Source organism: Pan troglodytes, chromosome 4 (genome assembly GCF_028858775.2).
Source record: "Pan troglodytes isolate AG18354 chromosome 4, NHGRI_mPanTro3-v2.0_pri, whole genome shotgun sequence".
Classification (NCBI taxonomy): domain Eukaryota; kingdom Metazoa; phylum Chordata; class Mammalia; order Primates; family Hominidae; genus Pan; species Pan troglodytes.
The window spans coordinates 137,802,012-137,830,000 of NC_072402.2; the positions used below are offsets into that span (position 1 = coordinate 137,802,012).

Genomic DNA, 27,989 nt, shown 5'->3' on the forward strand with positions numbered 1-27,989 from the left:
TTATGCAGAGACTTGGGGTCAAGACCTAAAGCAGGAAAGTTGGAGATTCCATTTTATCCTGCTGTATTGCATTCTGTGCCCTGGGCGCCCTCATGCCAGTGAAGGCCGTGCTTTCATTGAGCTCCTTCACTTGCCTTGGCAGCTGCACTCACTTTTATATGCAGGTTCTGGAATGCTGGGAGCTGTATGGCAGCCAACATCTCTCCTCTCCGTTCTCAAACATGACGTTCTCTGCAATTCAGTTACAGACACCTCTTTCCTTAGCCTTCTCACCCAGGGAGGCTGATCAAGGAATCTAACTAAGAACTAAGCCTCATTTGCCTTCTCTGGATATGCAAGTGAATTTGCATATATCTTGTGTCCATTTGCATTCCCCTCACATGGGGCATTTAGAATAAAAACAACATTCATGAATCAAAATGAAGCTAGTTCCATTCTTTCTCTGTCAAAGTATAGAGTAAGTAAAAGGATACTGCAGTGTGAGAAAAGAACCGAAATTATATTTGCCAGGGTTATGTGTAGTTTTAAAAGCAATCCAATTTGGTGGCATTTACCACCATGAAATTGGCATTTAATATTTATAGGTTTAGCCTTGGAGAACATAATCACTCATGACTGAAACAGCCACCCCTTTCCTTACCATTCTTGTAGAAATTTGAGCCAAGAGCCCTTAAAAGCTGAAGCTGTCCTCTTTTCCTCCTCCAGGTTGCCACTTAAAGTGTGGAAAGCCTAAGGGTTCCTGATGACTGATTCCTCCATTTGAGACAAAGTGGCTGAGGAACAGATTAAAAAGTACGAAAAAAAAAAGGAGTATTGCTCCTCATGCCCCCTGAGCCCCTTTGGGAGCTGAAAGAATTAAGGAAAAGAAAAGAGTAGGCTGGTATGAACGCTGCACAGAATTTCCTCTAAAGAAACCAGCCAGTGGACAGTGGACTACTAGTCTCAAAAGGAGATGGAGCTCAATATGACAAAAACTGATATTGTAAATAACAAGGGCAAGTTCATTATAGAGTTGTTTTTTAAAAATAGAACTGATAGGTAAGACTATGTCAGTATGTTTCCAGTCCTGTTCAAGCAAAATGGTACCTGACCAGAAGGTATGAACATTGCAGTCTGTGTGACAGGGAGATAATACAGTGAAAGATGACTCAGCCGGGTATGGTGGCTAACGCCTGTAATCCCAGAACTTTGGGAGGCCGAGGTGGGCAGATCACCTGAGGTCAGGAGTTCAAGACCAGCCTGGCCAACATAGTGAAACCCCGTCTCTACTAAAAATACAAAAATTAGCTGGGTGCGGTGCCGGGCACCTGTAATCTCAGCTACTCGGGAGGCTTAGGCAGGAGAATCACTTGAGCCCAGGAGGTGGAGGTTGCAGTGAGCCTAGATCACGCCACTGCACTCCAGCCTGGGTGACAGAGACTCTGTCTCAAAAGAAAAAGAAAAAAGAAGGATGACTCAATCCTTCACACCTTGAAAAAAGTCCTTTCAGTGCATTTAACCTCCTTATTTAAAAATACCTGGTTATTAGATAACTTTCTGGTTACTGGTTAATTGGTAACCAAGAAAGCAGTGCACTGAACAGTGGATTTCCATTTTCAAATAAGCTTATACCTGCTACTGTAATTTAATGAAGTGGCATCCTGATTTTTGACGAAGAGTTTTATAAATTTGATTCGTATAAACTGATGCCAAATTCAACTCTTGATTGAATTGACAAAAATCAAGCCCCTGAGCATGTTACTGAGCCTCATCATCTCTTCCTTTAAAATGTTATATGCATCTAGAGAAATATTATGACAAGCATGCAGAGATATATGAACAGAGAGGTTGCTTAATCATTGTTCTAATAGTCAAAAAAGGAAAAAGTCTTGGAAGTTATTTAAATGTCCATTAGTAGGAGATGAACTAAATATATTATGGGAAACTTACACCATGTAAAACTCTAACACTATTAAAAATAATAATATAGATTTGTATTTGATAATACAGAAAAAATTTTGAAGATATATTATTAAATACATAATGTACATCAGAACAAATAGTATAATTCAACTTAGGTAAAACTAAATATATATTCATGTGTGTATGACATTTGTTTGTGATCAAAGTTTTGTGGAACAATAGCAGTATCAATATTAGTAGTTGCCTGTTTAGAGTGGGATTGAAAAAGTATTAGGGGAACAGGGGACTTGTACTTTATAAAGTACTTCTGTAACACTTTAAATATTTACAATGGCCATGTGGTTCCTTTTATGAGTATTAACTTGCAGTAACTAACATATAGTAATTGAAGTAATTAATATACTACATATTTATATGAATTTACTAGTTGATATGTATACATATATTATACACACACACACACACACAAAGTGAGTGCAAGAGTAAGCACTAATTGGACCAGGTGTGACGGCTCATGCCTGTAATCCCGGCACTTTGGGAGGCTGAGATGGGAGAATTGCTTGAGGCCAGGAGTTCAAGACCAGTCTGGGCAACTTAGCGAGACCCCACCTCTGTTTAAAAAAAAAGAGAGAGCACTAATGTATGTGAAAGAAAATATGCAGAAGACAGACTGTGAGAAGAAGAGAGGGAATAAGTCCCAGTGACACTATCCAGCCCCTAGCTCAAGGCATAACTAAGACAAATTACCCCTAGATTTTTCCATCATGTTAGTCAATAAGTTTCCATTGGTACTTAAGCTATTGTAAGTTAGATTTTCTGTCACATGCAACAAAAGAATCCTAAATGACTTGGGTCAGTTATTAAGGATTCCATGTGGCAAAGTTAGAAATTAGGGCTTTATCCTATGAGATGCCACTTGTTTAAAAGTTAACAATAAAGCAAAGTTTTAAAGCAGATATAAGGTATAATAAAAGTTATTTGGTGAATATCATACTTTTTGTTATCAAGGGAGCAAATTACCACCAAGAGTAATTTGTTTTGACGGGATAGCATAACAAGAGTAGAAATAAGATTAAGTCCCAAACTTGGCTGGGCTCTGGAACTAGAATACTTGCCCTCCATGTCATTCTATTGTAGCTAGATCTTAGTGCTTCTCAAATGTTCGATCCTATCTTTTACTTAGCCCAACTTTGATAGAGAAATTATTAGGCTTTGAGCAATTGAACTTCTTCTTCTTTTTTTTTTTTTTTTGAGAGGGAGTTTCACTCTTGTCACCCAGGCTGGAGTGCAATGGCACGATCTCAGTTCACTGCAACCTCTGCCTCCCAAGTACAAGTGATTCTCCTGCCTCAGCCTCCCAAGTAGCTGGGACTGAGTAGCTGGGGTGGTGCCCACCACCATGCCTGGCTAATTTTGTATTTTTAGTAGAGACAGGGTTTCACCATGTTGGCCAGGCTAGTATCAGACTCCTGACCTCAGGTGTTCTGCCCGCTTTGGCCTCCCAAAGTGCTGTGATTACAGGTGTGAGCCACCACGCCCAGCCTGGGAGCAATTGAACTCCCTAGAGTATGGTTTATCTTCATAATATTTTCAAGATAATATAGGTTTTCAATGAATATGGTAGTGATAATGCTGCCTATTTTAACAGCCAATTAAATGTAACAGAAAATATAATGCCATATGAATGGTGCATCTAAAGCCACTGGATGTGAAATTCATATTTTCAATGTATAGTAATAATCATGTGATAGCAATAATTATTGATTTGTGAAAAAAGTTTAAAAGGAAAAATTAAGAAAGTTGGGTATTACTCATGGTTCTTTAATAGTTTTGTGTGATTGAGGATGGGCATGGTGACTCACGCCTATAATCCTAGCACTTTGAGAGGCCAAGGAGGAGGATCACCTGAGGTCAAGAGTTCGAGACCAGCCTGGCCAACATGGTGAAACCCCATCTCTACTAAAAATACAAAATTAGCCAGGCATAGTGGTGCATGCCTGTAGTCCCAGCTACTCAGGAGGCTGAGGCAGGAGAATCGCTTGAACCTGGGAGGCAGAGGTTGCAGTGAGCCAAGATCATGCCATTGCACTCCAGCCTGGGCGACAAGAGTGAAACTCAGTCTCAAAAAAAAAAAAAGTTTTGTATGACTGAGTAAATCACTTTCCTTTTCTAACTCAATTTCCCTACTTAAAAAATCGGAAAATAGGCTGGGCGCAGTGGCTCACACCTGTAATCCCAGCACTTTGGGAGGCCGAGGTGGGTGGATCACGAGGTCAGGAGATCGAGACCATCCTGGACAACACGGTGAAACCCCGTCTCTACTAAAAATACAAAAATTAGCCGGATGTGGTGGCACACGCCCGTAGTCCCAGCTACTCAGGAGGCTGAGGCAGGAGAATCGCTTGAACCCGGGAGGTGGAGGTTGCAGGAAGCTGAGATCACACCACTGCACTCCAGCCTGGGTGACAGAGCAAGACTTGGTCTCAAAAAAAAAAAAAATTTTTAAAAAAGGAAAATAATAATACTGCACTCATACTCCTGATACAAGGAGATTTAAACATGGCTTTGACCGTCTTCATCTATATTTATCAGGCACTTGAAGAACATCAGGGAAAGCTATTCTAGGAATAGAATAATAATAATGAAAGATAAAATTTATTGACTACCTACTATATTCTGGGTACTATTCTAAATGTTTTACATGTATTAAATCATGTATGCCCTACAACAACCCTATGAAATAAATCTAATTATCATCCCTATGTTACTGAGGCTCAGAAAATTTGTGATTCTTGCCCAAAAGCCAGAGCTAGCCATGATTTGAACCCAGGTATCTATAATGTCTCTGCACTTAGCTAATCATATGGTAAATAATCTAGAGTAAAATAATAAGCATGAAGAAACAACTCTGAGGAGTCAAAAGAGATGTCAAAAGTTTTTAAATGTTTTTTGTTTTGCCATAAGGGATTCTCTTGGGCTAAAGAACTATTGACTTTTTATTTCAGGCACAATTTTAACAAGTGTGTCAATGTTTTTCAAATCCGTGGGAGATGATAAGGACAAATAAAAATGCTGATTTCAAAGAGAAAAGAAGAAAGGGACAGCAAAATGAAAACACTGACAAAAATAACAAGACGCACAGTAAGTATGGGCCTCTTTAAGATAATGCAAACATACTTACCTACTACAATAGCCAATGAGGATATCACTGTGGTACAGCATAAATAACTGCCACTCCCAGTAACTACACTGAAGCCATCGATTAGAAGTTAAATGATGTATTTTAAAAGTCAACACTCTGTTTAAGAGAGGGTCAAGGTCCAGACAGAAGTCCCTCTCCCAGAGAAAGATTCCAATTAAAAGAAACCTGAGGATCCTAGAAACATCCTAGAAAGGATTCTAACCAAGCAAATGGGAAGTCCAGAACTCCCAAGGGAGATAAACATCTTCTCAGATAATTTTTTACTATCTTTGATGGACAAGATCAATTAAGAGGACATGAGTTAAGAGGAACCCAGCCTCACACATTGTAGAAAAATAAGGACTGAAATAATCCTGGTCCTTTTTTTTTTTTTTTGAGATGGGGTCTTGCTATGTTGCCCAGGCTTGTCTCAAATTCCTGGGCTCAAGCCATCCCCACAAAATGCTAGGATTGCAGGTATAAGCCACTGTGCCCAGCCAATCCTGGTTCTTTAAGTTAGAGCAAACTCCTCTCTTCTTCCAGGAAGATAATATTGGCTGCCTTGAGAAGAAAAACAAAAGATGCTTCTTTGTTTTAATCCAACATAGATGTAAGAACAAAATCTGATAAAGGTATCACAACTAAATAAATGCTACTGAGAAATCTTACTTAAGAATAATGATGGAAAATAGTAACTAAAATACTAGCAAACAAAATTCAGTGACATCTTAAGAGAATTAAACACCAGACCAAGTGAGATCATATCAGGAATGCAAGGATAGTTCAACATTAGGAAACTTATTGTGATAATCATATTAACAATCAAAAGAGAAAAGTATATTACCTTCTCTTTTGAGTGATTTATTGATTCATTCATCCCGACAATTATTTATTAAGCACCTACTATGTGCCAGGTGCTATACTAGATGCTTGGGATATGGCAGTGAGCCAAAATGGAAAAAATCTCTGCCCTCAAAAGCTTACATTTTCATCAAGGGAGATATACAACAAATGATTAAGCAAATAAATAATAACACCTGGTAGTGATAAGTGCTATGAAGAAAATAAAGCAGGCTAAAAGAGAATGATGGGAAGGATGCTATTTAATATAGGTGACTGGGGAAGGCCTCTCTGTTAAGATTATACTTGAGCAAGATCTAAAGGAGGTAAGAAAGCTAGCCAAGGGAATATCTGGGGGAAACTCATTCCAAGTAGAGAGAAAAGCAAATGCAAAGGCCCAGAACTGGGAGAGTGCTTAGCATTCTCCTAAGGTCACTGAAATGGCTGGACTAGAGTAAGCAAATTGGAGACTAGAAGAACACAAGATCAGAGAGGAGGAGGGCAGAGGAAACAAATCATATATGACCCGTAGGCCATAGTAAGGACATTGGCTTTTATTCTGATTGAGACCTATTATCACTAGAAGGCTTTGAATAGAAGCATGACATGATCTGGGCTCTGTAATAAAAAGACTGTTCTGACTGCTAGGTTGAGAACAGACTCCAGGGATAAAGGTAGAAGCAAGTGACAAGATAGGAGGATGCTGCAGCAGTACAAGTAAGAAATTATGGTGGCTGGTATTCAGGATGGCAGTAGTGAATGTGGTGAGAGGTGGTTACATTCTAAATATGTAACGAATTCTATTATACTATGAAGCTGCTGATGTACATGAAAATATTTAATCTGTATCAATTCAGTTTCTCCAGAGAAGGATCCTCTTATCTCCTCCCTAGGGATAGCAACAGTCTGGCTGCTAGCTTTCTGAAGCTGGGTCAGGAAAAATGCATAACATTCTGCTTTAGAGTTCAGTTTTATGTTTTTATACCATATCCTTGTTTTCATACCCATTCCTTAGAGCCTGATATACCCAAGTCCACATCCTTTCTAGTTCAATTTTTCCAGAGAAGACACCTTCTGTCTCCTGTATGGGGAAAGAGGGGAAAGTGTCTATTTGGGGTGGAAGTAGGAGTAAGGATCTGGGTCCTATCTGATCCTTATACAGACCTTCCAATAATCCAGCCCCTTTCAGCCCCTTCCCTCCTTGCACATATACTTCACCTGCTGTGGCTTTCTGAGGTTCCATAAGACAAATTAGTGTGCTTCTTGCTGGTGTTCTCTTCCTCTGCAGTACCTAGGTTTGAATTTCCTCTGCCTTGCTAAGTCATTTTTCATTTCTCCATCCACTTTTAGCCTTCATATACTATGCCTTCGGGTTAAAGATGTTTCCTAATGTCATTGAATATGGAGTCTGTGTTTTTATTTCTTGTCTTCCTCATACAAATACCTTTAAACATGTTAAAATATGCCTAATATCACTTAAATTAGAAAACAGCATGTTAAAACTTTAATAAGTTACTACTTTCCACCAACAGATTAGCAAACATCATTTACAAGTTTATTGGCAAGCTTCAGTTGCTTGCTGGCTGTTGGATGGAAATCTCAGTCCTCTGCCATGAAAGCCTTTCCATAGGCAAGTTGCCTGAGTGTCCCCAAGACCAGGAGGCTGACTTCCCTCAGAACAAGTGAGAGAAGAGAGAGCTCAAGACAAAGGTTGCAGTGTTTTTTAAAACAGCTTTTTAAAGATATAATTCATATACCATCCAATTCATTTATTTTCAGTGTACAATCCAATGGCTTTAGTATATTTAGTTTTGCATCCACCACCACAATCAATGTTAGAATATTTTCATTACTTCCAAAAGAAACTCCACACCCAGCCATCACCCCCAACCCTACCTTAACCCTAGAGCCCTAGGGAACTACCAATCTACTTTCTGTCTCTCTATATTTGTCTATTCTGGACATCGCACATAAATGGAATCATACAATATCTGGTCTTTTGTGACTGACTTATTTTACATAGTATGTTTTTAAGGTCTAACCATGTTGTAGCATGTGTATTTCATTTATTTTTATTAGGTGCTCTTTTCTTTTGCTGTCTTCTAGTGAAATTCCTTTTTATTTCTACTTATATATTCAGATTTTTTTTTTTTGAGACGGAGTTTCACTCTTGTCGCCCAAGCTGGAGTGCAGTGGCGCAATCTTGGCTCACTGCAACCTCTGCCTCCCGGGTTCAAGCGATTCTCCTGTCTCAGCCTCCCAAGTAGCTGGGATTACCGGCACCCACTACCACGCCTGGCTAATTTTTTGTATTTTTAGTAGAGTCGGGGTTTCGCCATGTTGGGCAAGCTGGTCTCGAACTCCTGACCTCAGGTGATCCACCCGCCTTGGCCTCCCAAAGTGCTGGGATTACAGGCTGAGCCACCATGCCCGGCCCAGATATTTCTTTCTTTCACTTTTCTAGATCCAAGAAAGTCCTGGACCTTCTTGGCTCAGGCTCCAGGTTAATACTTCCTAGCTTCAGAAACAGTTCCCTTTGGAAATAACTGAGGTTCTAACTTGGTCTGTGATCCCTGGGTCCTTGCAGTCTTTTATAACCTGATCTTGCAAGTGACATACCACTACTACTGCCATGTTCTGTTGGTGATATAGGTGGGAGAGAACTACACGAGGGTGCATAGGAATCGTTGGGGGCCATGATGGAAGCTGCTACTGTAATGAGGATGTGGTCATGTTGCAATCCATGTTAGAAGTAAAGGCTTAAGCTCTAGCTTTGCCCCATCTTTTAGATCACCACTTACAGAATAACAAAAACAAAGCAAAACTCACAAACTCACACTGCTTGATATAAAAGAAGAGTCCCCACTTATAGGGAGCTCTGGCTGGAGTCAGTTTTGCTTCAGCAGCACCTGATGTCCCTTAATGAATATACAAGTGAATATCCACCTTTATAGGAATGAGGAAATGGGGTTTAACACCTGCCTTTAAAAGAGAGCATTGAAAGAAACCAATGGCTGATAGCAACTTGACTAATTACAGAGTTAGTTATATAAATAAAGTTGAAAAATACTCACCTGGCATAAACGTATTCACCTGGTGAATGATTACTTCCAAGAATAGTACCATACAGGAGAAAGTAACTACAACTTTCTTATGGTTTGTTCATGCATACTCACTCAGTATTTTTGTCAGTCAACAAATATTCATAGTTCAGAAGGGACTTTTGGACTCAATTAATAGTCTCCAAGTGCCCCTTTGGGATATGACACTATACTTAACAATATAATAAAGAAACAGAAACATAAAACCAACCCACAGTCACTTCCTTCAAAAATCTTTCATTCAAAGGCAGGAAAAAATAGACAAATTACAAAATGGTATTGGTTCATTTTTAAGGAAAATAAACACAAGTAGCCATAAAAGTTCATCTTAAAAATAAACATAGTGCCATTTGTCTTGAATCTCTTTTTCCATCTCCATGTGTTTTTATTGATAAAATTGTTTATATACAAAATGGCCTTTTCAAGTAAAAACACATATTTTAGGGTACAACGTAGCAGCACCATCTGTTTGGGCTTATTTTTCTTGTTAGTGTGTGTGGGTCAGTTCAGCAGATAACAGTGATGAGTATTTGGGGTTTTGAAATTTCATTGACAGATTAATTGGTGTTGCATCATGTAACCATGTCAAAAGAGGGTAAGTTGAATCTCTTTGGTTCAATTAAAATATAGAGGAATGCAGGCCCAGGCATAGTGGCCCATGCCTGTAATCCTAGCACTTTGGGAGGTGAGGTAGGTGGATCACTTGGGGCCAGGAATTCAAGACCAGCCTGGCTAACATGGCGAAAACCCATCTCTACTAAAAATACAAAATTTAGCTGGGCATGGTGGCGCATGCCTGTAATCCCAGCTACCTGGGAGGTTGAAGCACGAGAATTGCTTGAACCTGGGAGGGGGAGGTTGCAGTGAGCCGTGATTGTGCCACTGCACTCCAGCCTAGCAGCCCTAGGAAACTACCAATCTACTTTCTGTCTCTATATATTTGCCATATATATATGAAAATACATAAAGATATCTTTACTAAACTTAGTTTAGTGGAAACATTCTAGATCATCAGATTGAAGGAAGCTTTATTTTAAAAAGTTTTGCAGATAGGTATATAAGCTCAAGACCAGATTAATTTGTGATAGTATAGGATAGTAAAGAATGTAATTTTACATATTTCCATTTTTGTAGACTATTAAGAAATTTTAGAGTGTGTATAATTTGGCGTTTATTTGCAAGATCAACTTAAAAGCAGCATTCAAACAACCCAGTTAGCAGCTTCCAGCCCATCTCAGTTTTTATGTCCCAGGCAGAAACTATCACACAAATAGATGGTTTCACTCAAGGGAATTCCCAGGCACAGTAACGTCAAATCAAGCTGTAAGCTCTTAATATATAAAGGAAGAGGAAATTTACTTTAAGTAAGGATGACTCTTTCTTCCACTACATAAAAAAATAGACAAATACCATTTTACCCCACTAGATTAGCAAAAATTAAGAAGTATAACAATACCAAGCATTAAAGAGTACATAGAATTCTTATACACTGTGAGACAGAAAAAACTAGTTGGCATTAATTATCTCACAAGGTTGAATATTTGCATACTCTACAGTGCAGCAACTCTACTTCTAGGTGGAAACACTTGCATACATTACCATGAGGCCTGTATAAGACTATTTATAGCAGCAGTGTTTAGAATAATAATTTTCAAAAGCCTGGAAACAATCCCCCCAAGTATGTATCAACAGAACAATAAATTGCAGTATATTCACACAATAGAATGTTATATAGTGTTGAAAATGAAAGAACTATCATTGTATAGAATAACATGGATGAATCTTAGAAATGAATTCCAGAAAACTATACATTGAATGATAGCATTTTTATAAAGCTTAATAGCATGCAAATTAAACAACATGCTGTTTTAGCATTTTTGTGATGAAACTAAATTTTAGAAGGAAAACTGCAAAGAAATAATAAACATAAAATTTAGGATCCTAGTTTTCCATGACGGCAGAGGGGAAGAGATAGAGGAGAAACACAAAGGAGATACACATTACTAGGAAATGTCCTAATTCTTGGTGTGGGTAGAGGTTCATGAGTATTCATTATGTTATTAAGTGTTATACTTAATATATGTGTTGCGTATATCTTTTGTATGTATTAAAAAGTAAATTTTTGGCTGGGCACAGTGGCTCACGCCTGTAATCCCAGCACTTTGGGAGGCCGAGACGGGTGGATCACCTGGGGTCAGGAGTTCAAGACCAGCCTGGCCAACATGGTGAACCCCTGTCTCTACTAAAAATACAAAAAATTAGCCAGGCATGATGGTGTGTGCCTGTAGTCCCAGCTACTCAGGGGGCTGAGGCAGGGGAATTGCTTGAACCTGGGAGGCAGAGGTTGCAATGAGTCGATATAGCACCATGTACTCCAGCCTGGGTGTTGCCGTGAGACTCAAAAAAAAAAAAAAGCAAAATTTTAAGAGATTTAAGAGATTGGTCAAATTCATCCTCACCTCCTCCAAGTGAAAAATAAGAAAGCTGATTTTCACTCTGCATGTAAAGAAATTAAGGGTGGCATGGCCCTATCCTCAAATAGGAATGAAATAAAGAGTATTTTTTTAAATTATACTTTAAGTTCTAGGGTACATGTGCACAACGTGCAAGTTTGTTACATATGCAGAAATAAAGAGTATTTTTAAGGGACTAATCAGTCAGCTGGAGCCAAGAGAATGTAAGTGAAATTAAATCCACGTGAACTAAATGGGATTTTTCCCTCCCTAACATGCGAATGGAATGTGCAGTAAACTGAAACTCTTACCTGCCAGTAAGGAAATAAATTGAACTCCAGCCTGGATGTCAGAGCGAGACTCCGTCTCAAAAAAAAAAAAAAGAAAAAGGAAATAAATTGGGATGATGCAGAATGGAATCTCGGCATCACTAAGTGAAGTTAAGATTTACAGAGCTAAAAGGAGCAGGAGGGCCGGGGCGCAGTGGCTCACACCTGTAATCCCAGGACTTTAGGAAACTGAGGTGGGTGGATCACCTGAGGTCAGGAGTTCAAGACCGGCCTGGCCAACATGGTGAAACCCCATCTCTACTAAAAATACAAAAAATTAGCTGGGCATGGCGGTGGGCACTTGTAACCCCAGCTACTCAGGAGGCTGAGGCAAGAGAATTGCTTGAACCCAGGAGGCGGAGGTTGCAGTGAGCCGAAATCGAGCCACTGCACTCCAGCCTGGGCAACAAGAGTGAAACTCCGTCTCAAAAAAAAAACAATTTTAAAAAAGGAGCAGGAAAATTTTTAGAAAAACTGGAGTCCGAATAGAATACCTAGGAGAAAATGAAGGAAAACACACAAAGGCTAAATGAATTAATTCATTTATTCAACAAATCTTTTTTTTGCATAGACTCTGCGCCAGGGAGAGGGAAAGGGACTGGAGTCATCAAGATAATTAAGTCACAGTCCCCACACTCAAGGAACTCACACTCTAGTAATCAGGATGCCCAAGACTGAGAAAAGGGAAGAATACTTGGAGGTTTTCAAGAACAATGCAGTTGGTGAGGAAGAGAACAGTTTTAATCTTAGGCCAGAGGATAGTAATATATGGGAGCCTAGACACCACAGTCTCTTAGTGCTTTATCCTCTGTGAGCCTGCAATATAAGAAGGGGAGGGAGAGCTTGTGCTTGGCTTGGACCTGGAGAGAAGGGCAGAAAAGTGATGCCACAGGCAGTAGGAGTCCACATTTATTGAGTTCTTACTATGTGTCAGATACTCTTCTAAATGCATCTTATGAATTAACTAATTTAATCCTCACAATATACCTATGTGCTAGTTACTATTATCATCCTTATTTGATAAGTGAGGAAACTGGGGCCTATAGAGGTTAAGTAATTTAATTTGCCCAAAGTTGCATAGGAATCTGAAAGCAGAGTTTTGAATCCAGGTGATTAGATTACACAGACCCATGTTCTTGACCACCACACCGAATAGAGGAGGGATGTTCTAAATAAAAGTTAGAAAAAACAGAAGATTTTCAAAAGTTGTTAATCTCACAAATTCATTAATGTGTGCTCTTATACAATCGAGGTATATTGTAACTATTAAATTTGCACACCCAAAACATTGTTACACCTTGTGAATATCACTGGGTGTGTCTCAAAAGTTTAGTACTGGACCCTATAGGAAGGTAGAATGTTGCAGAGGAACTAGTGGAGAACAGCTGTGTCTCTGGGTTGGTCCTATGGGAAAATCTCCTTTTTTTGATTCCTCATGAGATGGAGGCAAAAAGTTACCCAAGATAAGTCTTAGCAAAGCCTCCAATTTGTCATATAATAAACGGATATACTTTATAGCCAGTCTTAACACATGTACATATTTATTCAGTTTCTTTTTTTGGTTTCTCAGCAATTTAATAATGGACTTGTTGGCTAATTTGGTTCAGCATTGTGCTAATAAAGTAAAATTGGTGGGTTGGGTTTAATTCCCTTTTAGCTCTGGTGGCCATGTATTGCACCCCAACCTTAGCAAACATGAGCTGTTGAGTGACCTCAGAGAAACTGTGTTTGGCTCAGAACAAGTCTATCAACGTTATACAAAAGGTAATGCTTTACATAAAGTGTGTCAGAACTTTTATCTTTGTATTCCGGAACAACACATTAATTTTCACAGAGAACAACACACGTGATTTGTTTAATGTCTACAATAGATCTTTGAGACAATCAGGAATAGATACTTGGAAACTTCAATATCCTATACTTATTCAAATTGACCCTACTATTTATATTACACAGGCATATTAGTCTTTGACAAACCTCATGATCCAATATATACTCAATTCATCTTGCTTTTATATAGCCAGAAATAACTAAATTAAAAATAAAAATAGGCCAGGATCAGTGGCTCACGCCTGTAATCCCAGCACTTTGGGAGGCCGAGATGGGTGGATCACCTGAGGTCGGGAGTTCGAGACCAGCCTGACCAACATGGAGAAACACCATTTCTGCTAAAAATACAAAAATTAGCCAGGCGTGGTGGCACATGCCTGTAATCCCAGCTACTAGAGAGACTGAGGCAGGAGAATCGCTTGAACCTGGGAGGCAGAGGTTGCAGTGAGCCGAGATCACGCCATTGCACTCCAGCCTGGGCAATAAGAGTGAAACTCCATCTCAAAAATACTACATACATACATACATACATACATACATACATACATACATACGTAAATAAATAAAAATAAAAATAGGCCGGCTGTGGTGGCTCACACCTGTAATCCCAGCACTTTGGGAGGCCGAGGCAGGTGAATCACGAAGTCAGGAGATCAAGACCATCCTGGCCAACATGGTGAAACCCCATCTCTACTAAAAATACAAAAATTAGCCGGGCGTGGTGGCATGCACCTGTAGTCCCAGCTACTCAGGAGGCTGAGGTAGGACAATCACTTGAACCCGGGAGGCGGAGGTTGCAGTGAGCCAAGATCATGCCACTATACTCCAGCCTGGGCAACAGAGCAAGACTCTGTTTCAAAATAAACAAACAAACAAAAAATAATCGAATCTTTCGTTTTTAAAATTTGTTTGTTTAGAGGCAGGGTCTTGCTCTGTCACCCGGGTTGGAATGCAGTGGTACGATCACAGCAAACCCTAACGTAGAACTCCTGGGCTCAAGCAACCCTCCTACCTAGCCTCCCAAGTAGCTAGGACAAAAGGCATGCACTACCACACCCAGCTAATTCTTTTAAAAAAAACTTTTTTTGCCAGGCGAGGTGCTCACACCTGTAATCCCAGAACTTTGGGAGGCCGAGGCGGGCAGATCACGAGGTCAGGAGATCGAGACCATCCTGTCTAACACAGTGAAACCCCGTCTCTACTAAGAATACAAAAAATTAGCCAGGCATGGTGGTGGGCGCCTGTAGTCCCAGCTACTCGGGAGGCTGAGGCAGGAGAATGGTGTGAACCAGGGAGGTGGAGCTTGCAGTGAGCCGAGATTGCGCCACTGCACTCCAACTTGGGCGACAGAGCAGACTCCGTCTCAAAAAAAACCAAAAAAACAAAAAAACTTTTTTTAGGGATAGGGTCTCGCTAGCTTGCTCAAGTTGGTCTCAAACTCCTGGGCTCCAAATATCCTCCCACCGCAGCCTCCCAAAGTGTTGGGATTACAGGCGTGAGCCACCAAGTCCAGCTTACCTCAGTTTCTGATTGCTTATGGAAAAACCCTTACCTAAGGGCAAACTAATGAAAAAAAAATCAATTCCAACTCAAAAACACATATTTAATATGCCTAAAACAAAGTGATCTGAAACAATGCAATTCATTAAGTGAGAGAAACCTACAGGGTTTCACTTAACAGGTGCTTCTGCTCAGCAAACTAGATCTAAATTTTTAAAATTTTATTTTTTAATTGACACATAATTTTATATATTTATAGGTATATAGTGATGTTTTGATGCAGACAAGGTATAATGATCAGATTAGGGTAATTAACATATTTATCATCTCAAACATTTGTCTTTTTTTCTGTTGGCAACATTCAATGTCCTCCTTCTAGCTATTTGAAACTATGTATTACTGTTAACTATAGTCACCCTACAGTGCTGTAGGACACTAGAACTTATTCCTCCTATCTAGCTGTAATTTTGTATCCTTTAACAAATCTTTCTCTATTCTCCCTTTCCCCTACCCTTCCCAGCCTCTAGTATCCTCTGTTCTACTTTTTACTTCTGTGAGACGAACTTTTTTTAGCTTCCACATATGAGTGAGAACATGCAGTGTTTAACTTTCTGTTCCTGGCTTATTTCACTTAACATAATGTCCTCTACTTCCATCCATGTTGCTGCAAATGACAGGATATCATTCTTTTTTATGGCTGAATAGTATTCCATTGTGTGTGTGTGTATATATATATATATATATATATATATATATATATATACATACATTACGTTTTCTTTATTCATTCACCTGTTGTTGGACTTGTGGGTTGATTCCATATTTTGGCTATTGTGAATAGTGCTGCAATAAATACGGGGGTGCAGATGTCTCTTCGATATACTTTCTTTTGGATAAATGCCCAGTAGTGAGGTTGCTGGATCATATGGTAGTTCTATTTCTAGTTTTTTGAGAAACCTCCATACTGTTCTCCATGGTAGCTCTACTAGTTTACATTCCTGCCAGGATAGAAGAGTTCCCTTTTCTCTGCATCCTCATCAGCATTTGTTATTTTTTTGTCTCTTCATCCTAACTGGGGTGAGATGATACCTCATTGTGGTTTTGACTTGCATTTCCCTGATGCTTAGTGATGTTGAGCATTTTTTCATATATTTCTTGGCCATTTATATGTCTTCTTTTGAGAAATGTCTGTTCAGATAATTTGCCCATTTTTAAACTGGATTGTTTGCTGTTGAGATGTTTGAGTTCCTTGTACATCCTGGTAGATCCAAATTTCTGATGTGATCTGACATCTGACAAAGCCACAACAGTAAAGGAAATGCCTCATAATTATCCAAAGATATTCAGAGGAAAGGAAAAGGATGGTGAAAGTTAATGTTAGCGTGAAAACTTAACAGACCAAGAATGAGGATAAGTAAATCTCCAACTTCAACTGGAAACAGAAATGGCTGAAATTAGGGCAGGAACAAATACAATTTTTAAAAATATTGAGAGACACCAATTTGTAAAGAAAACGTAAAATGTTGATGTCTGGTATTTCAAAGTAGATGTAAAAATCATGCTCTTGGAAAGGGCTGATACTCAAAACTTCTTCAAAGTAAGTTAAATATAAATACTACAGGCATGGGGTGGGGGAAAGGGGAGGAGAAGGAAAAGGCAGAGTTAGTTTAAATTGTGCAAGCTATGGAGGAAGACTGTCTGAGTTCTAGCTCTGCTATTTAGTAACTGTGATTTGGGCAGGTGTCTTAATCTCTGCGTCTCAGTGTTCTCATCTGTAAAATGGGAATAATAGAATTTACTCATAAGGTTGTTGTTAGCATTTTATTAGCTAATATATAGAGTGCTTATGCAGTGCCAGTATATAATAAGGGCACTATATAGCATTATACTTCTAAAAACAATGTATCTAAAGATTAACAACAATGGTAACATTTAATCAGAAAATCAAGAAGAAATCTGACACAGATCTACAATCCCTTATCCAAAATTCTTGGGAACACATGTGTTTCTGGATTTAATTTTTTTTATATTTTAGGGTACAATACATTGTATTATCTATATTTTACTTAATGTGTAGCAACCCTTCATCAAACACACTAATGTTTCTACAATGAAATGTATCAGTAGTCACACTAAATGGAATACATACTTTTTTTTTTTTTGAGACAGAGTTTCACTCTGTCACCCAGGCTGGAGTGCAGTGGCAAGATCTCGGCAACCTCCACCTCCCAGGTTCAAGTGATTCTCGTGCCTCAGCCTCCCAAGTAGGTGGGACCACAAGCATGTGCCACCACACCCAGCTAATTTTTGTATTTTTAGGAGAAATGGGATTTCACCATGTTGGCCAGGCTGGTCTCAAACTCCTGGCCTCAAGTGATCCTCCTGCCTTGGCCTCCCAAAGTGCTGGGATTATAGGCGTAAGCCACTGCACCTGGCCCATAAAGGATAATTTTAAATAGATTCATGTCAGTTCAGATTTTGCCACTAAATGAATTAAGAAATTTTTTTGTATTTTGGAATTACAGATAAGGGATTGTGAAGCTGTATCTGTAGAGCCATAAATCTTATGTATTAAATAATAGAATAATCATTAAGGGAAATATACAGCAATAATGATATTAAATGAAAAACTTTTCTGAAAACCTAATGAGTACCCAGAAAACTTAATAAGTTTGTTTTTCACTTAAGAAAAAACAAAAAATGTATATATAGTTATCATACAGGATGTTACTTGACTTACACTTGGGTGACTTTTTTGTGACATAAATTGTCCACAATGCCTGCCTGGAACATCTCCCTAAATGTTCCCGTGACTAACTATTTCAGATCTCTGTTCAAATGTTACTTCTTCAGACAGGCTTCCTTGATCACTCTATTTAAAATACTGGGTGAGCGGCATGCATGGACACTTTCACATACAATCACACAGAAACTCTCTTTCCCCTTTCCTATTTTCTTCTTCTTTTTAGCACTTATCACTATCTAGCATTATATTATACATTTGTTTACTGTCTTACATAGACTGGAAACTCTATGACAGCAGACATTTCATTTTGTTCAAGCATCTGGAACAATGTCTGGTAAACAGACATTTGATAAATATTGTTCAAAACATGACCCAAGAAAATAAGGCTGACTGAAAAACAACAAAGAATTCCAAGAACTAGTCCTGACATAGCAGGCCATACCTACTTTCCAGAAATTCAAGGCCAGAAAAAAAAGAGCCATCTAAACACCAACTGTAATATGTTTATGTAAGGTGTCTATTTTTATAGTAATATAAAAAACCTCTTCATCATAAACATACTTAAGCAAATATTTATTTCCGATCTAGGAAATATAAGCTAATCATTACATTTACTTTATCTTAAATTTTATTTTTTATTGATACAAAATACTTGTACATATTTTGGGGATACATGTAATAATTTAATACATTCATATAATTTGTAAAGATCAAATCAGTGTAATTGGGATATCTATCATCTTAAATTTTTGTCTTACGTTATTTCAATTATTCTCTTTTAGCTATTTTGAACCATACAATAGGTTATTATAAACTATAGTCACCCTACTGATTTATCATTATCAAACTGTATATTTGTATCCATCAATCAACCTCTCTTCATCCCTCCTCTCCTCTCCCCTTCTCAACCTCTGGTAACCACCAATCTACTCTCTGTCTTCATGAGGTCAGTGCTGGGATTACTTGCATGAGCCACTGTGCCCCGCCAGGATTTCATTCTTTTTTATGGCTGAATAATATTCCATTGCATATCAATCACATTTTCTTTAACCATTCATCCACTGATGGGCACTTAGGTTGATTCCATATTTTGGCTATTTCAACAGGACTTCAATAAACATGAGAATGCAGCTATCTCTTTGATATGTTGATTTCCTTTCTTTTGAATATATACCCACTAGTGTAATTGCTGGATCACATGGTAGTTCTACTTTGTTTTCGGAGGCACTTCCATACAGTTTTCCATAGTGGCTGTACTAATTTACATTCTCACTGACAGTGTACGAGGGTTCCCCATTCTCCACATCCTTCCACCAGTATTCATTATTCCCTATCTTTTTGATAAAAGCCATTTTAACTGGGATGAGATGGTATCTCATTGTGCTTACATTTACATTTTATAATTAATTTTGAGTATTTAAGTAGACAAGAAAAAGTATGCTCAAAATATAAAAATGATTACTATAACACAAAATATTAAAGAAATAACTGACTTTATATTTTTCACTTGGAGTATTGTCTTGATTTCTTCCCCTGACACATTTTAATCACCACAGAAAGAAATCCCACCGATCTTCTTCATCTAATTGCAAAGTGCTACTGCATTAGGTTATAAAAATGGCCTGGATTAGCTTCAGAAGGCACTGGTGTCTGGTTGTATGTAAGCAAGCAGAGGAGTTTTAGAGCTACCACAAAATATGCAACAAAGTTCAATAGTGCTATCCAGTTCAGATAGATCCACTCTTTGGAAAAGCCCAGCTTTCTTCTCCATCTCTAAGTTCATCCACATGTTAGTTCTGACATCTGAATTACGTTTAAAAACAAGGAAAGAAAATAAAGGTGCAAATAAGAATTTAGGTCACACTCTTTGTAAAAGTATCAAGAATAACTACCATTTTCAAATTGTCATACTTGTAGCCTACAAATTTACATTTTGCTGATTATGGTAAATGTAAGACAACAGTATCATTTCAACATCTGTTACTTTTACTTTGGTATTTTATTCTTGCCATTACTCTTAAATGATAAAGAAAAATATGCTTCAATAGTACTTAATCAATGACTTTCAAACTGTTATCCCACATTCTATAAGGATTTTCTGTGAGAATTACTTGAAAAAAATAATGGAAATTGAGATTGTATACATTTTCTATTGGAAGAGGAACCCTTGGAATAAAACAAATTAGCACACACATCTGGCTCAGGTGCTGTTAACCAATGATTCCAGAATGGGAGGAGATGGGTCAAAAAGATGAAGCCAGACAACTGATACTAAAAAAGATCAGAGACTCATAGTTACATAAAATTTGACAAATGAGATCAAGTTTAAATAATTACTGGTCCCTTTGCTCTCAAGTTATTGTTTAGTGAGTTTCATCTGGATAAACACATTTTGGTGTGGTGTAGTTAGGAGGATGAGGAATGATTTTCCCCAGCTTTATACCCTCAACAGAGAGGGTTCTGCTTACCTGCTTATGAAAACCAATTCGATACCATGTTAGCATTTAAGGAGTAAACTAAAGGATTCACTTTAATAACTCCAGTATCAACAATGAAAAAGCTGTCCTTGCTTAAACCAAAAATTCAAGATTGCTACTATAGTATGTTTCAGTGCACATATCAAGTCTACAAGTCTCACACTTCTGACCCTTGTCTTCAAGTCCCTAAACTGGAATAAAACTAGATAAATGCCTGAGGAACCACTTCACACCCTAAACACGTGCAAACTTTGTTCAACAGAACATTTTACTGCCAAAATGGAGTTGGCAGAAGTTTGGAGCAAAGGCCCCCAGGCTGCATGATTTGTTGGCACCAGAGAGCTTAAAAATCTTAACATAATACTGCAGAGTTTGAGTACTACCAATTTGCTTGAGACTCCTCCTCCAAGTTTGACTTGAGATAGATGGAAGACGCCATAAAGAAAGACTATTAACACTTCATCCTCTATCCAGAAATGCTTTTATTTCTCACTCCTGATTGTCATACCTCTATATTCCTTGGTGGTTGTATTTACACGGTAAATCAAATGGAGTCTATTTTGAAATGCACATAAATTCAATTGTATTGTGTTGCTTGGATAAAGGGACACAGGGAGAACTACTATAAATACATAAAATTAATTATGACAAAGTTCTACTTAGAAAACACTTGATCCAAATAACCCCCATATATCACAATTTTTTACCCTAAAAATGTGGGAGAAATTAAGATACAGAATTACCTGTAAATTGCTACCATTTTACATTTGGTTCAGCTTGTCTTCTCACTTCTGTAAGTCTGAATGACGGTAGTTTATCTTGTATGTGAACAATTTAGGAAAGCCAGGAAAGAAGCCAAGTAGAGTTCTCTTCAACAAGGGTCAACAATAAAGTCTTACTTGGAAATCTTCATAAGCTTGATGCTGTTAATTAGGAAAAACTGCATCGGAATTTTAAAATTACAGTTGAGTACAAGCAACTATATAACTAGCAACTTCAAACCTGTAAATGCTTGATAAATATGCAGTACTGAGAAAGGATGGTTTGCTTTGGAAGGTTATCTTGTCCTATGTTTCAATAAAAGACAAGGTTTAAAGAGATGCTACTTGCTCCTCATACACCTAAAAAACTTTTTTCTTGAAACTTTCTAATGTTTTCCCTCCGTAGCTCCATGTATTTTATTAATGTGTCTGATAGCCTTTCTGTTTTTCCTCCTCTAGAACCTCAAGTTTTCTAATTCTCAGCTATGATTTTATATCATAAAATCACCAGTTTCTAATCTCCACAATACAGTTGGAAACATTTAGGACAGAATATCCTTTAGGATATTAAGTTGCAGAAGACTGTACTTCGAAGGATATTTATATAGTAGTGCTGCCACCTAAAGATGAGGTGAATATAAAGAAGCAATTCAAAGGAAATGACCCATCACCCTTAAGCCAGTCTCATTTTCTCACCTCCAGCTAGGAATTAATAAGCGTGTTGCTGTTGTTGTTGTTGTCATTAACAGGGAAGTTGAACTGTTTCGCAATCACTTATTTCTGAGCTCTAATCCTCTGTGCCAGATAATTTCAGACTCAAACCTTTTCTAGTCCTCTGCGATTCTTCTCAGCCATCAGGCACTGCCTACAATACATAAGAGGCAGCAAAAGATACTTGGAAAAAAACAATTGAGAGATTTCTGGTTTAGTGAATAAAGCAGGCAATAATAGACCTTAGAGTTTCCCCTTTATCAGTGATAGACTACTCACAACGCTTAACAACTGACTTACATTTTGATAACTGAATTTTCATCTGTAAAATGGGAGTAATTATACCTTAGTCCTACTTGCCTTGCAGGCTCAACTAGATATGCTTCTGGGAAAGGTTATCTAACAAGTGAGTTTAAAAGTCTACCACTGCCTAACAAAGAGGGATTTTGTGGTATATTTGTAAAGTAACTTCAAAACAAAATAGTTAAATAGGTTGAGGCAATGATTAAGTTTTCCTAAATCACAGTTTGACTTCTCGGAGGTCTATTTAAATAATGATAAAGATGATAAATGCAGTTTTTATTTTGCTGCAGTTATTAGCTGATCCACGTTCCATCTACGTATTCAGTGTTGCAGGATGGAGACGTGACAGCGTAGAAAGCGAGCAAAAGCGTTACCGTGCACCAAAAATCTTGTCAAACTTGATACGATATCAAGAAGACTGTCTTAAAGGACATTTTATAATTTCACATTTAGCCCTTGCATAGCACTTTATGAAAATTAACTTTTACCCTTTCCCCCTCGGCCCAAGGAAGTCGCATTCCCTCAAAGGGGCCCGGCTTCAATATATTACACTGCGTGGGAGGCTGGGCAGCAACCCCACGCTTCCTGTCAAGGATTCCTGGGGCCAGAGCCTGCAAAGTGCTCTAGCCCCTCTTCTGTATGCTAATTCTGTCCTTCCGACCCCTCTTGGCGGGTGTCTGAGGGCCAAGGTGAGACTTTCCCCGGAGATGAAAGGCCTATTGCCTCTTCAGAGACCCGGGCGGAGTTGGGGCGGGGGTGCCGCGTGATGGGGTGGTAGCGGCAGTCGCAACGACGCACAGGGCCCTAAGTTGGAGCTGGCGCAGGCCCTTCAGGGTTCTATCCCCGCCAGAGCCTGGCTTCGGCCTTCAGAAGCCAAACGAGTAATAGGTCCTTCTGGGGCGCTGCGGGCGGTGGGTGGAGGAAGTGTGGGCGGAGAGGCCACAGACATCCCCCTCCTCAGACGCACCCCAAGGCCTGGCCCGCGGAATGTTGACGCGCCAGGAGCCGATAGGGCGCGCTCACGCGCGAGAAGGGGGCGGAAAGAGCGCGCTCGGCGGCCGCCGCGGCGGCAGCTAAAACGGAGGGACGCGAGAGCGAAGGGCGCGAGCCACGGAGTTGGGAGGAGGGGTGGGGAACGCGGAGCGCGCGCTGACGTCGCCTGGAGTCACGCACGGAGCGCCGGGTTACGCGCCGACGTCTGGCTGCCACGACTTGCCGTCTGCGGCGGCGGCGGCGGCGAGCGGATCCCGCAGGGGCAGGAGGAGGAGGAGGGAGAGCCAAGGGGGCTGTGAGTGAGCGGGAGAAGCAGGGTGTGAGCCGGACTTGCCCGCGGGAGGGAGAGCGAGCGAGAGCCGAGCCAGCCATCCGAGCCGCCTCCTCCTCCTCCCCTCGGCGTCCCGCCCCCGCCCGCCAGCCCGCCCTCCTTCCTCCTCAGCCCGCAGAGCCTAAGTGAGGCGCAGCTCGGCTAGCGCCGCTGTCCAGGACAGGTGTGCGCGCGCGCGCCCTCCTCCCCTCCCCCCTTCCTCGCGCCTGTCTCGCGCGCGCCCTCCCTCCCGCCAGCCTGCGCCCTCCCTCACCTGCGGCAGGACAGCGCCCGCCCGCCCGGGTAAGCCCCTCGCGACCTTCCCTGCTGCCACTGCCACAGCTCCAGGTGACGCTCGCCCCGTCCCCTTTACTTGCTCTCTCAGCCCAGGAATAATTATAGTACCATTGCAGACATCCCCGCACCCTCCCTCTTGGAGACCCAGGCGGTGCAGCAACGTTCTCTCCCACCCCCCGCAGCGAGAAACGAATGAACCCCCTCCTACTTTCAAAAGAGAACAAAATAACACGCCCCTTAAGAAAAGAGGCGATCCTACCTCCGCAGGCGCTGGAGACCACCAGTGATGCGTTTGCTTAGCAAGCCCTGAGCCCCATTTCCCCTGGCCGTCTTCGCCCTGGGGCCTGGGACTGTGCGCTAGACGTGGCTGACACTCCCTGCACGGCAACCCTGAAGGAGGGAGAGGAAGGAGAGTTCTATAACCCAGGCTTCACTGCCAACCCCTCCTCTGTTCGGTTCCCCCCACCCCACTACCACCAAATGCATACACCCGCCCAGGATGCGTTGTAAAAACAAAACAAAACCAGGAAAAAAAAAAAAAAAAAACCTTTGGTGCTGACATCGCAGATGAAGCCGGGCCCAAAGATGGGTGGCCCGAACAAGGCATTTTTACTGCCCCACAGCGCTGGGTCAGCTCCACAGCTCCTCTGCCTTTGTCCGAAGGCAAAAGGAACGGATGTGAAGCTGAGGGGTCTTCTCTGTGAGCGGCGGTGGGCCCCGGAGGCGGGCTGTGATGTTTGTAGGGGAAGGCACCCAACCAATATATCTGCCATAAACCTGAACTTGGGTTGGAGAGCCCCCAGAGACTGGCTGGGGTAACTGGTTCGTAGCTGTCTACCCCGGAATAAATGCCACCTTCTTTTCCGCGGTGTCTGCGGGACCCTCTGTTGGGGGTTCTAATTCGTTTTGGTCTGGGCTCCTTACATTTCTGTCCGGCCAGGCGCTTTTGGACAGCTTTTCGCAGCGGTGTCTAAGCTTGTGTTCGGTGTCCTTGGAAGGGAGGTCCCAGAGCTTTACAATAGGCTGGATTTGGTTTGACATCTTTTGGTGGACTGTCAAAGGGGAAAGGAAATTTTTGGATTACTTCAAGATCCCCCACCGCCCCCGCCCAACTGACGTTTGCGAATTGCGGCTTTGGAAATTGGAGTGTTGACTAGAGTGTGGAGAGAGAGTTGCTGATTTCATTGCTTTGAGTACTAGTAAAACCATTTAAGTATCAGCCGGAAGGGAGACAGCTATTGACATTTACATCGGTTCTGTTTGGACCTTTGGGGTACATAAAATGTCGGGTTCTCTGAATTTTTTATCGAATTTAGAATGTCTGCTACATTTATTTAACTTCTGCAAATGCTTAAAATGAAAACATTTTGGAAATGCGAGGATTTTTATCAAGTGGATTGTTCTCTTCATATATTAAATGTTTACTTCATATCTTTAATCCTAAACATTAAAATAGCATTGAAGAGGCATGATTTTCAAGATTAAGTGAGCTATGGAAAAGGAATACGCTTTTAAAGAACGATCTGGGAAATGCTGTTACTATTAGTCATTGTTGTTGTTAAATGTTAAGATTTATTTGAGAGTTTCTCAATTTTTTTGGTAGATAGTCATGAGAAGAAATGGCTAATTCCTCCACTTTGAACATTTACAGTACAACATCCCAGTTAGTTTTAATGATTTGGGTATTGAAGATAGTTGTCTGGTTTAAGACTGGTATTTAATCTAAGTATCACTTGAAAACACAAGCTCTAATGTTCTTTATTTTGGAAATTTGTGATTTTGTAAAATATTAATCAACATATTGTTTCTATTAGGAACTCTATAATCAGAAGGGTTTACTACCCAGAGGTAGACAACCTCTTTCCAAGTCTATTTTATAAATGTGTGTTGATTTTTACTTTATAAAACCAAAACTGAATTAGATTATTTCAGAATCACCTGTAGTCAGGCTGAAGAAAATTAAAGCTTTTTTCTTTTTTGTTCTGCCTAATGTGTATTTCTTTGCGCACAATTTTTTGTTGGTAAGAGTTTGTTAAATACATAGAGACAGTGGGATTAAAAATAAAGCAGTCTCTATTCTCTTTAAAATGTGTCTGTTGTATTAATAATAAAAGGGCTCAAGAAATTAGAGACATTATGTCTTTGTAAGCATATTGTGAGGAGAAAGGAAATGTTTACTTTTTGATGTTTTTCATTAACATGGATTTTTGCTGCATATTAATTTGCTGTATATTTCGTTTTCCCTTTGTCTTTCCTACATTCTAATGAAATTATACATTTAGTTTTACAACTATTTGTTTTACATTAACAAATTCAAACAGCTGGATACTAGAACAGACTTCATTCACCAAGTTAGTATATTGTTTAGATTATTAACAAATGGTTAGAAGTCTTAAAATCCACTTATTTTCTAATGACTTTTCAGTGTTACAATGCAAATATAACTGTGAAGTTTTATTTAAAGTTTAAACTTTTAAGACTTCCGGAAGTTTATATTCATTTCTCCCAGATTGCCTTTTAAGGCTACTGTACACTATAGCCCAAAGAAAGCTGCCTTTCACCTCCTTAGTCTGAGAAAAAGCCCACACTTAAAGGCTTATTCTGAAATTAACTCTCGTTTCAGTAGTGAAAATATGCTAAAAATCCTATTTATCATTGAATTATTTTGGAAAGGCATTGTTAATCTTGTTTGCTTTTTAGATACACACATAAAGTAGAGAAGCTGGCAAATAAGGGCAAAAGTTTTATACATATATAATGAATAGCATAAAACAAGTACATATTTATGTGGAGAGATCTAGGTCCCAGTCATTTGCTGATTTGACCTTAAAATTCCCAGTTTAAGTGTACAAATGAGATTCAACTTGTGTTCTGTCTGGAAACTTCATCAGTTGCCTCTGCGCTGAGTAACTAAGAAGTCAGTTCTTGGTGGCAGTCACTTTTTCAGAAAAACAGGGCACTTCCAAACTCAAATCATTCGGAATCCCTGTATATAGACGTCTAGGACGGAGGGCAAGAAAATTTAGACTGCAAGTCGGGACAGGAAGGCGGGAAGTTGGGATACGAAGGCGGGAAGTTGGGATAGGAAGGCGGGGCAGCTTCCAGTCTTAGTCTTCTGTCCTGGGGGCAGCAATCAGCACGGAAGAAAGGCAGGGACTGGCAGGGGGGGTGGGTGGGGCCCTCATCGTATTCTCGTTGGCCTTGTTGCTGCCTTGAGTTTTCATTAGGGAGCAGGGGCTTGGTTTGACGCAAGGTAAACTCTTGAGGAAGAGCAGCAGCCCTTCTAGATCGGATTGTACCAGATCTTAGCCTCAGTTTACAAGTGAAGCATAATGTCCCACTCCATTCTCTGTGGAGAGCCTGCTACTGAGCCTTTTTGTCCCTGGAGGCGCTGGTGTCTATCCAGAGTCCTGATTGCTACTGTTCGAGCCTGGAGGAGTTACTGCTTCTTCACACGTGTATTTCTGTGCAGTTCAAAGTGCTTCAAAAGTTCCTGTGTCCCCTTCTCAATAGACTTTGGGACAGGGGAAGGAGTGCAGAAAAAATCAACACGGAAAGAGTACTACAGGGTACTAGAGGTTGCCTCCCAAATAAGGGGAAGTTCTTTATGGGGCCCAAAGTCTGGGTTTTTATCTCTTGGTGTGGAGCCTTCCCTTCAGAGAGCCATTTCAGGGACCACTGGACATAGGTGGGTGGTTCTGAGACGGGTGCACAGGACAGCGCCTGTTTGCTCCTTGGTGGCCAGGTGCTTCTTGTTTCTTTTCAGTAGGAAGTCGCAAACTTCAGCCCAGGGCTGAAGTAGCTAATGCTGAGTAGAATGGGGCTCTTTCTAAGAGAAAAAGGAAGCTGTGAATACCTAGCAGGCAAGTTTGTTCAGGAGGTGAAGAGATATGGTAAGGGGGGCTTTGAGGGTACAGGAATCAGCAAGGCTTATTCCCTAGCCTGCTCTTGGTTTCTTGATCGTTAGTCCACTCTTTTCTAGGAAGCTGGGCAATCATATTCCCAGTTGTCCCTCGGGCTAAGAGTGAGGGAGGCAAGTCTCCTTACTTTTGGGGGAAGAGGGAGATGCTCAATGGGAATAGAACCCACAAATGGAATAGGTATACTTTCCTCAGGACAGAGGCAACGATCTGTGCTTGAGAAAGCCAGGGGCAGAGCTGTGTGATCTGTGTCTCTCAGCTGCCTGTAGAAGGTGATGGGGGAGAGAGTGGGCACATTGGCAGGGGGGGTCCCCTGGAGATAGGCCTTAGCTTTC

The 27,989-nt window shown here is 40.3% G+C and overlaps 2 protein-coding genes across 10 annotated transcripts in view; one reads left to right on the forward strand and one right to left on the reverse strand.

Annotated features, from left to right (window-relative positions):
- Window positions 1–18,440: 18,440 nt before the first annotated feature.
- On the reverse strand, window positions 18,441–24,786 carry LOC134809979 (uncharacterized). Of its 5 annotated transcripts, XR_010157019.1 has the most exons (5): window positions 24,659–24,786; window positions 23,994–24,124; window positions 21,817–21,985; window positions 21,103–21,282; window positions 18,441–19,685 (listed from the first exon to the last, which is right to left on the reverse strand). XR_010157019.1 is itself a non-coding variant. In XM_063810741.1 (4 exons), the coding sequence occupies exons 1-2, from the start codon at window positions 23,497–23,499 to the stop codon at window positions 21,937–21,939; spliced, it is 447 nt and encodes a 148-aa protein (XP_063666811.1). In that variant the 3' UTR covers window positions 18,441–19,685; window positions 21,103–21,282; window positions 21,817–21,936. The 5 variants fall into 5 exon arrangements, 4 of the variants coding, with proteins under 4 accessions (XP_063666811.1, XP_063666812.1, XP_063666813.1 ...); XM_063810741.1 differs by lacking the exons at window positions 23,994–24,124; window positions 24,659–24,786 and adding an exon at window positions 23,102–23,499; XM_063810742.1 differs by lacking the exons at window positions 23,994–24,124; window positions 24,659–24,786 and adding an exon at window positions 23,102–23,499 and having other exon boundaries at window positions 21,103–21,299.
- The window catches only part of PURA (purine rich element binding protein A), a 64,960-nt gene continuing 60,472 nt past the window's right edge, over window positions 23,502–27,989 (forward strand). For 2 of the 5 annotated variants that reach the window (XR_010157018.1, XM_016953928.4), the window contains exon 1: window positions 23,556–23,740. The gene's annotated coding sequence lies outside the window, so the exon portion shown is untranslated. Of the gene's footprint in view, window positions 23,741–24,822 lie in introns of those variants that run through there. The other 3 variants (XM_016953926.4, XM_016953927.4, XM_063810740.1) reach the window with 2 other exon arrangements.